At 40.1% G+C, this 10951-nt stretch overlaps 1 protein-coding gene across 1 annotated transcript; it reads left to right on the forward strand.

The window, feature by feature from the left end:
* The first annotated feature begins 32 nt into the window (after window positions 1-32).
* On the forward strand, window positions 33-3471 carry LOC127802165 (chromatin-remodeling ATPase INO80-like). Its single transcript, XM_052337868.1, has 5 exons — window positions 33-184; window positions 394-495; window positions 2046-2360; window positions 2449-2518; window positions 3112-3471. Exons 1-5 carry the CDS (start codon window positions 33-35, stop codon window positions 3469-3471), a joined length of 999 nt encoding a protein of 332 aa, XP_052193828.1.
* The last annotated feature ends 7480 nt before the right edge of the window (window positions 3472-10951 follow it).

Here is a 10951-nt window from a genome sequence, read left to right on the forward strand (position 1 = left end):
GTTACATTGAGAATTTAAACTAAGATCAGTCGATGGTCATGGATGCAACAGGTCCCTCATTTGGAGCCAATCTTCATGAAGACGAACAAGAGGAGCAACCTAATGCTAGTACTCAAGGATTATATGAAATGTTGGCAGCTACACAAGCACTCTTGTGGGAGGGTTGTTTGACTCATTTAGAGTTGTCAGCATCAGTTAGGCTACTTAGCATTTAGTCTGATTATAACATGTCTCAACAATGCTACAATGGGGTGGTTCAACTTATGAAGAAGATAATGCCTAGAGAAAATCTAATACCGTCAAACTTTTATAGAACAAAGAGGATGGTTTCAAAGCTAGGCCTTGGTTACCAAAGATTAATTGTTGTATTAATGGGTGCATGTTATACTATAGGTACAATGATGATAAGCAACAGTGCGTGCTTTGTCATGCTTCACGATATGTTCACAGGGCAAGTCGCAAGGGGTATAAGGATGTTGCTAGAAAGCAGATGTGGTATTTGCCTTTTCACCAAGACTTCAAAGGCTATTTGCATCAAATGCTACGACTGCTAAGATGAGGTGGCACCATGAAAACCCTCGAGAGTCCGGTGTACTTTCCCACCCATCTGATGGAGAAGCATGGAAGCACTTTGATAGAATACACCCTCTTTTTGCACGTGATCCACGCAATGTTAGATTGGGATTGTGCGCTAATGGGTTCTCCCCATATAGCCCATTAGGTGGAACATATTCATGCTGGCCTGTAATCATCACCCCTTTCAATCCCCCCGTCGATGTGCATGAGACATGAGTATATGTTCTTGACACTAATTATCCCTGGCCCGAACAATCCGAAGAGTAAGATCGATGTGTTCCTACAACCTCTCATAGATGAGTTGAATATGCTTTGGGATGTTGGTGTGACGACGTATGATATCTCATTGAAGGAAAATTTCCAAATGAGGGTTGCACTTATGTGGACCATAAATGACTTCCCCGCATATGGGATGCTATCTAGTTGGATGGTTGCAGGTAAGTTAGTTTGTCCATACTACATGGAAAAATCAAAGGCATTTACAATTAAACATGGTTGAAAGATGTCATTCTTTAACTGTCACTGAATGTTTTTTGCCCTTAAATCACCCATTTCAAAGAAAATCGAGATGCATTTGTAAAGAATAGGGTTGATAAATCACCACCTCGAGGTGATTAAGTGAAGATGAAGTTTGGGAGAGACTTAAAAACTTGTCGAAAACAATCGACGCAGGCCCTATGTGTCTACCAGGTTATGGAATTAATCACAACTGGACAAGGCAAAGCATTTTCTGGGAGCTGCCATATTGGAAAACAAATCTAATTCGCCATAACCTAGATGTAATGCACATAGAAAAGACTGTGTTTGATAATGTGTTTAATACAATTATGGATGTCAAAGGAAAGACCAAGGATAATACAAAGGCAATAATGGATTTAAAAGAATATTATAGACGTAGGGAGCTATTGCTAGTGGATAGAGGCAACGGTAAGCTCCTCAAACCCAAGGCACAATACACCTGAACGTGGAACAAAAGAGAGCTATTGTAAACGGGTTAAACAATTAAGGCTTCCAGATGGGTATTCCTCAAATTTGGCTTAGTGTGTGGACATTCAAAATGCTAAATTGCACAGGATGAAAAGCCATGACTGTCATGTTTTCATGGAACGTCTTCTCCCAATTGCATTGAGGGCATTGCCAGACCCTTTATGGAAGTCCCTTGCAGAGCTTAGCCAATTCTTTAGGGAGATTTGTTCATCAACTCTAAGGCTTGATAAGGTGGAAACGTTGGAGGAGAACATTAAGGTAACCTTGTGCAAACTAGAGTGAATATTCCCACCTAGTTTCTTCAATTCAATGGAGCATCTTCCCATACATTTAGCTTATGAGGCACATGTTGGTGGACTAGTGCAATACCGTTGGATGTATCCCTTTGAGAGGTAACAATAATGATAGTATTGTTCACACCAGTACTAGTATATGTTTTTACTCCTCTCTTTGGTGTTTTATTTTTCCTTTTAAACCCTCAGGTTCTTACACACGTTGAAGAGGAAGGTCACAAATAAGGCTCGAGTGGAAGGATCCATTTGTGAGGCCTACATTGTAGAAGAAATGTTCACATTTTGTAGCCATTATTTTGGAACTGATGTACAATCAAGGCAGACACAAGCACCACAAAATGATGATGGCGCCAAGGTACAATCGAATGCAGATACATTTTCTATCTTCAATCAGTCAAGACGCCCAGCTGACAAACATCGCGAACGTATGTTAACTGATCAAGAACTTCATCGTTCGACACTCTACGTTCTCTTAAATTTTGACGAGGTCCAACCTTACTTGAAGTACGTTATAACACATCTCCACGATTGTTCAATGATCATGATTTAATTAAGACTTAGTATATGAACTTGGTTTCTCTTAATGTTGCAGTACATATGTAGAAAATATAAGAGCGCTTGCACCACACATGGATGCCAAAGAAGTTGATAAAAGGATTGAGGTTGAGTTTCCAAGATGTTCAATGACTATGTAGATCCCTTTCAATTACTAAAAATAAGTGCGTTAGCAGATCAAATTCTACGTTCGTGAATAATGTAATTTGTTTATTAACATGTATTATGTTTAAAACAAAATATGAGTAGGTGCATGATCCAACTAATGAGATACATGATCAACAAATACGTGACATCTCATGGGGACCCTTGAGGATGGTGCAAACATAGCATACTTATTTTGTAAATGGCTATAAGTTTCAAATAGATTTGTGGAGTGAAGGCAAGTCCACAAAAAATTGTGGAGTTTGTACTAGGGGTTCTGTCTACGGACAACTAGAAGACAACTATTATGGGATACTCAAGGAGGTTATCCAATTGGAGTACCCTTGGGTTACCACTTAAAAACTTGGTGCTGTTCAATTGTGAGTGGTTTGATCCGACTCCAGGGCGAGGGACCAGGATAAATAAACAATACGGAATACTTGAGATTCGATTTACTAGAAGGTACAATCAATATGATCCTTTTATACTTGCCTCCCAAGCGCACCAAGTTTACTATGCCCCATATCCATGTCAACAACGTAATTTGGTGGATTAGTCGGTAGTTATTCGAACCAAGGTAAGGAGCACGGTTGATGCCCCAACTTCTGAACAAACAGTGCATGTTTATCTAGAAGATGAGGACGTGCTGTTACAACCTCCTGTAGTTGAAGATGAACAACTCGATAACCTACGAGACAATGTTGAGACTAAAGAAGTTGAAGAGTACTCCATTAATGACACTTTTGTGGTTGAGGATGGGGAGCCTGATAATGAAGAAGAAGATGAGGACGCGGATACAATTGAAGAGGAAGATGAGGATGAGGATATAGATGAAGAAGATGAAGAGGATATAAATGAAGAAGATGACGAGGAGGATATATATGAAGAACATGACGAGGAGGATACACATGAATAATGCATGTTTTGTTAGAATTTTGGTGGAGTGGAATTTCACTCCATGTTCCCTATTTGCAGCCTTATTCAAGTCTTCCTTTGGTATGCATATTTCATATATAAATTTTGTTTACTTTAGTAATTAACACTCTTTTGTGCAATAATGTAGTGACATATTAACATATCCTAAATTCATTGTTCTTGGGACTAATTATACGTTTATTTATCTTGCAGTTTTGGCTTCTTCTTGGGTTGCAACTTTGATTTATACTTTATTTTCATTGTGAGAGGTATGTCTTTTTGTTTGTAAGTGATAGATATGTCTCCAGTGAGTGATGAAAATTTTATCACTCCCTTTGGGTGGTGGGTGATCACTCCGATTTATTTATTTTTGTTGGTTAATATGCACACACACACGCACCCACACATATATATGTATAACTCCATTGTGTGAAAATAGTACCATGAAACACAATTGATCATTTATACTTAACTAATGCACTCGAAATGTGTTTGCCCCGATATAGTGGATTGTTGTGCAATGTAGGCACTATTAACACAGTGAACGTAAATTCCTAGAACCATAGCTCATTTAAGTGCTATTTGAAACCAAGGATTTGTAGGAGTACATTTGAAAAATAAAAATAAAAATATTATATACAACTCACAGGGTTTAATTACCCGACCCGAGTTTAATGTACCAATTAAACACATTATGGGTTGTTTTGTCCAATTAAACCCAGGAACCCTTTTGATTCGAATAATCATATTTTGAAATTTTTAGACTATATTGTTTAGGGGTTGAGGGGATCCCAAGCACTAAAGAGTCACATAATCAAATTATTGTTTGAGCATTACTGATATTAATAGTGTAATGACCCAAATTTATTTATTTATTATTGTTATTAGTATTGCTATTACTGTTATTATTATTCTCGTTATAATTATTATTAGTATTATTATTAATATTGTTACTTACTGTAATTATTACTGTTATTATAAGTAATACTATTATTATTATAGTAATATTATTATTACTCCTAGTATTATTATTATTTATTGTGGATAGAATTATTATTATTATAACTATTCTTATTATTATCATTAATTAATATCTATAGTTATTATAATATTATGTGTATTGTGTGTAAGAGCTTTAAACAAAGAGGCAGTGTGTGTTTGTGTGTGTATGTCCAAAGCTCCCCAAACGTGGCCGAATGCATCATCTGCTTCCAAGTTCCCAGGCCGCATTATTAGATTTATCGGTAAGACAACGGTGGTGGAGCGCCCACTAGCTGCTGTCTCAACCTTTATATCAGTAAGAGTTAGAGAGAGAGAGGGGGAGACTGAGTTGAACGCCCATCAGCAAGCGAAGAAGAAGAAACGGAGGATTTGCAGGGGAGCTTGAAGGAGTGGCCGTGCTTCTATTTCAGTTCAAGCTGTTCAGGCAAGCCTCCATTTCCCCCCTTCTTTCCCTTCTTTCCCTTGTAGTGTGTGTGCTGTGTTAGAACAACAGTGTAAAACGAAAGTATTACACAATTTAACGAGGTCCACACACCCAATGCAACGTGTATAAAGCCCACAATAGCCAAAACAAAACCCACAGCAACAGATATAAATTCGTAACTATTGCAATATATATAGCAGCAGCAGAAACAATTAGCAGAAACTCAAACCCAGATATCAGAGAGACGCTGGAAGAACTGAAACAGCAAAGGTCGAGGCACGCCTATAGCGCTATCCTGAAGATAGTGACACCTTGCTCTAGTCACTGGCAGGCTCCGGCGACTGTCAACGCAGGATTTAACGGCCAACTCCGGGGAATGGCGACCACGCTCGACCGAATCTAGCAAAACTCTTAGGGCACTTGCTCTTTGTTGGCTGACACACGAGAAGGAAGGATAAAGATCTCTACCTCACAGCGAAGCTCGACCACGCCTTATATAGCTGGGTCGAGGAGGCCGAACAGACGCTTCCATTAAAGCAGCATTGAACGTCAGAGTAAATGCCGACGCTTGGAGAAGACGAAGCGGTCAGAAATAATTTCACAGAATTAAATGGAGACGCTTCGGGAAAGCCACTGGAAGAGGAGAAATAAAAAATAAAAACAAAATAAAATATTTAATTTGTTATTTTCTTTATACAAAAATATATTTATATAACCCGACCCGCCCGTCCGACTGACCGGACAGACGACGCTCGCGTGGGCCAAGGAGTTCACCCGCTCACAAAATCTGGGTGCCTCTTAGGGCCCAAACCCATGTGTGAGGGTGGAGAATAAATACCCACTCTCACTTCTTTACACAACCAATGTAGGACAACCACCCACACACACACTTACACTCACACTAGGAAATACAACAATCCCCCACATGAGTGTAAGTGTGTTAAACCAGACAGACTGACACAACCCCACAGAGAGCAAACAACAAGTTATGCATCAGGGAATGTGTCTTTTGGACTTGAACCTCCCTTAGTGAGTATCTGTCCAACTTATTGAAAAAGTAGTGAGCTCAGCTCTTGAACTACCCTCCTGGTGGTAAATCAAGACAACATATATCACACACAACTCATCTTACACCTTCGAGTTCTATACGATTGTGTCCATTTTAGTTCTGGACAGTATCCTGAATTCATGAGAGCTCTAGAGAACCCAAGCCTTTAGAATAGTTCTCATAGAAGCGACCCACTTCTACTCTCACATAGTTAATCATTAATTAAGAGCACTCTGTTAATGCTCCTCTTATAACAAGATACCAATATTACCTGTACCACCAACAGAATACACACTCTTACTATCGGGACTTGGGAAGGAATTATAAGTTCCTTAGTGTGTAAACTATGAATAATCCCAGCCAGTTTTCCTATTTAACCCAGATCTTGGGATCTCCAGTCAATTGGGTTAAGTTACCACCGGGTAATTCATTTCACAGGCTTTAATCCCATTCCCATCGATGTAGAAGTGACTTGGTTCCTCGTCACTCCTTTTTTCAAAGGATCTGCCAAATTTTCCTTTGCCTTCACATAATCAATGGAAATTATTCCATTAGTGAGCAGCTGCCTTATAGAATTATGCCTACGCCTTATGTGTCTCGACTTCCCATTGTAGACACTATTTTTAGCATGCATTGAAGCATCTAAGTTGTCACAATAGACACATATCGCGTTTACAGGCTTAGGTCACAATGGAACGTCTTCAAGGAAATTTTGAAGCCATTCAGCTTCTTCACTTGCTTTATCCAGAGCGATAAATTTAGACTCCATAGTAGACTGCACAATGCACGTTTGTTTCGAAGACTTCCACTATACAGCGGCTCCATCTAAGGTAAACACATACCCACTGGTTGATTTAGTCTCCAAGCTATCAAAGATCCAATTAGCGTCACTAAACCCTTCCAGTACAAGTGGATACCTCGTGTAATGCAACCCATACTCTAACGTGTACTTCAAGTACTTGAGTATCCTAACCAGAGCATCCCAATGGTCACATCTAGGATTGCTCGTGTATCTTGCCAACCTACCTACCAAGTAGGCAATATCGGGTCTTGTACAATTCATGATGTACATCAAACTTCCGATGACCCTAGCATACTCCAATGGAGATACACCTTTACCATTGTTATTCTTTAGTTTAGAATTTGGATCAAACGGAGTAACAGTGGGCTTACTCTCGAAATGACCAAACCTACGCAACACTTTCTCGATATAGTGTGATTAAGAAAGTATATACCCTTCGGCATTCTTTGTTATTCGAATTCCAAGAATGACATCAGCAAGACCCAAGTCTTTCATATCAAAGTTGGAATTCAACATCCCTTTTGTGGATTCTATGATGCTTTTATCAGTGCCCATTATCAGCATATCATCCACATACATGCACACAATGACACACTCGTGATTTATGGTTTTAACATAAACACGTTTATCACACTCATTTATCTTGAACCCATTTGCAAGCATAATGTGATCAAATTTCTCATGCCATTGCTTTGGTGCCTATTTCAGTTCATAAAAGGACTTTATAAGTTTGCACACTTTTTTTTTATGTCCCTTTATGACAAACCCTTCGGGTTGTTCCATATATACTTCTTCCTCTAAATCTCCATTTAAAAATGCAGTCTTTACATCCATCTGGTGAATTTCCAAATTGTGTAACGTTGCGATTGCGATCAACACCCTTATAGATGTGATTCTCATCACTGGAGAATAGGTATCGAAGAAGTCTTGCCCTTCCTTTTAGCGATAGCCTTTAGCTACTAGACGAGCCTTGTACTTATCAATAGTACCGTCAGCCTTTAGTTTCTTCTTAAATATCCATTTTCACCCAATTGGCTTACTTCCCGGAGGTAAGTTAACCAACACCCATGTCTAGTTTTGCATAATGGACTCCATCTCACTATTGATGGCCTCCTTCCAATACGGAGCATCAGACGATGTCATAGCCTCATTAAAAGTTTGAGGCTTATCTTCTACCATATAGGTTAGGAAATCTGCTCCAAAAGAAGTAGCTTTCTTAGCTCTTTTGCTCCTTCTAGGTTCAACCTCAGTCTCCTAACCAACTTGACCCTCAGAAGAGCTCGCCTCATACTTCCTCTTGGAACCACCGTCACTGTGTCTTTCTTCCTTAAAAGGGAATATGTTCTCAAAGAACTCCACTTCTATAGATTCCATTATTGTGTTATTATTAATATCAAGAATTTCTGATTTTATCACCAGGAACCTATAGGCAGCATTGTGCAGTGCATAGCCAATAAAGACACAATCTATCGTCTTTGGTCCAAGTTTGATCCTCTTCGGTAAAGAACTTGCATCTTAGACAAACACCCCCACACTTTGAGGATTTTATACAAGGGTTGCTTCCCATTCCACACTTCATAAGGAGATTTGTCAGTCTTTTTATGTATTTTTCGATTCAAAACTAAGTTTGCTGTAAGCAAAGCCTCCCTCCACAAGTTGTGGGGTAAACCTGAACTATTAAGCATGCATTTAACCATGTCCTTCAAAGTTCAATTTTTCCTTTCGGCTACACCATTTTGTTGTGGCGTATACAGTGCTGTGGTTTGATGGATTATTCCATTGACCTCGCAAAACTCAGAAAGTGACGATGATTCATATTCACCACCTCTATCTAATCTCAGCACCTTCACTTTCTTACCAAGTTGATTTTCAACTTCTGCCTTATATGTCTTAAAGACATCTAAGGTCTCATCTTTACTATGTAATAAGTATACATAGCAATACTTGCTACAATCATCTATGAATGTGATAAAGTACTTCTTCCCACTTCTAGTAGGAGTACTTTTCATGTCACATAGATCACTGTGAATTAAATCGAGTAACTCACTGTTTCTTTCCACAGACGGAAATGACTTCCTCGTGAACTTTGACTTGACACAAACTTCACATTTATGTCCTTTGTCAATACTGAAGTTAAGCAAAAGTCCTAAATTTACCATTCTTTGGAGAGAACAATAATTGACATGCCCTAACCTCGAGTGCCACACATCACACAACTCAACAGAATAAGCGGAAGCCTTGTTCTTATTCTCATTATTTTTGGGAACCTGGGCTAGTACATTAAGTTTTAACATACCATTAAGTAAATAACCCTGTCCCACATACATACCCCCTTACTAAGAGTGAACTTGTCTCACTCAAACACTAGTTTGAACCTATTTTTATTTAGCAGGGTTCCAGATACCAAGTTCTTTCGGATTTCTAGCATGTGGCACATGTCATTGAGGGTAAGTATCTTCCCAGAGGTCCACTTCAGCAGGACCTTGCCATTTTTGATCACAGGAGATGCAGAAGCATTCCCCATGTACAGCTTCTCAGAGTCGTTAGCACTTTCATATGTGGCGAACATAGCCCTGTCACTGCAGATGTGCTTAGTAGTCCCAGTGTCTATCCACCAGCCCTTGGCATTCAACACCATGCAGACATCTGTGACAACCGCAATCAGGTCGACATCTTCTTCCATCATGTTGGCCTGATTGTTCTTGCGCTGGTTGTTGGCAGTGCTCTGTCCCTTCTTGTGACGACAGTCAATGACCCTATGGCCCGTCTTGCTGCACACCCAGCAGCTGCCTTGGATGCGCTTGGTGAGAGTCTTATTCTTGGGACCCATGTTCACGTTCTTTTTCTTGCCTTGTTGTTTCTTGGGTTGAGGTTTAGAGGCTTCAACCACGTTGGCTCATGCTTCCATCCTGAGAGGAGCTTTATCTCCTTTCCGATTGTCCTCTTCAATGCGAAGTTTGATAGCCAGATCCTCCATGGACAGCTCTTTCCGCTTGTGCTTGAGGTAATTTTTGAAGTGTTTCCACGAGGGTGGTAACTTCTCAATCACAGCGACAACTTGGAAAGGTTCATTTATAACCAACCCCTCACTCAGCAAGTCACTAAAGAGCACTTGCAGTTCTTCCAACTGGTTGACCACCAATTTGGAATCAACCATCTTGTAGTCAAGAAATTTCCTCATGAGGAATTTCTTAGTACCAGCATCTTCCAGTTTGTACTTCTTATCCAAAGCATCCCACAATTCCTTGGCTGTCGGGTAGGTAGTACAATATATGTTGTACAGTGAGTCCGCCAACGCACTTAGTATATAGTTCTGGCACAGGAAGTCCTATTCATCCACGCTTCCTTGGCAGCTACTTCCTTCGCGGTTGGATTCTCCGGGGTAACTGGGCATGCTTCCTTCAGGATATGCACCAGGTTCAGAGTGGTCAGATAAAAGACCATATTTTGTTGCCATCTTTTAAAGTCCTCCCCATTGAACTGCTGTGGCTTCTCAACATGAGTTGCTGGTTTGGTAGCAGCCGGACCAATGACAGCGGCTGGAATAGCAGCAAAGGCCGTAGGGATGTTGGTGTTGGGGGCAGCCATATTCACTTAGGAAAATTTTAAGATGATTTTCCTTTTAACTCACTGTTTTCAGAATGTTAGAATAGCAGTGTAAAATAAAAGTATTACACAATTTAACGAGGCCCACACACCCAATGCAACAATGTGTATAAAGCCCACAATAGCCAAAACAAAACCCACAGCAACAGATATAAATTCGTAACTATTGCAATATATATAGCAGCAGCATAAACAATCAGCAGAAACTCAAACTCGGATATCAGAGAGACGTTGGAAGAACTGAAATAGCAAAGGTCGAGGCATGCCTATAGTGCTGTTCTAAAGACAATGACGCCTTGCTCCGGTCACTCGCAGGCTCCGGCGACTGTCAATGCAGGATTCAACGGCCAACTCCGGGGAACGACGACCACGCTCAATCGGATCTAGCATAACTCTTAGGGCACTTGCTCTCTGTTGGTTGACACACGAGAATGAAGGATGAAGATCTCTACCTCACAGCGAAGCTCGACCACGCCTTATATAGTTGGATTGAGGAGGCTGAACAGACGCTTCCATAAAAGCGACATTGAATGTCAGAGTAAATACCGACGCTTGGAGAAGACGAAGCGACCGAAAATAATTTCACAGAATTAAATGGA

This window comes from Diospyros lotus, chromosome 5, assembly GCF_014633365.1.
Source record: "Diospyros lotus cultivar Yz01 chromosome 5, ASM1463336v1, whole genome shotgun sequence".
Taxonomy (NCBI): Eukaryota; Viridiplantae; Streptophyta; class Magnoliopsida; order Ericales; family Ebenaceae; genus Diospyros; species Diospyros lotus.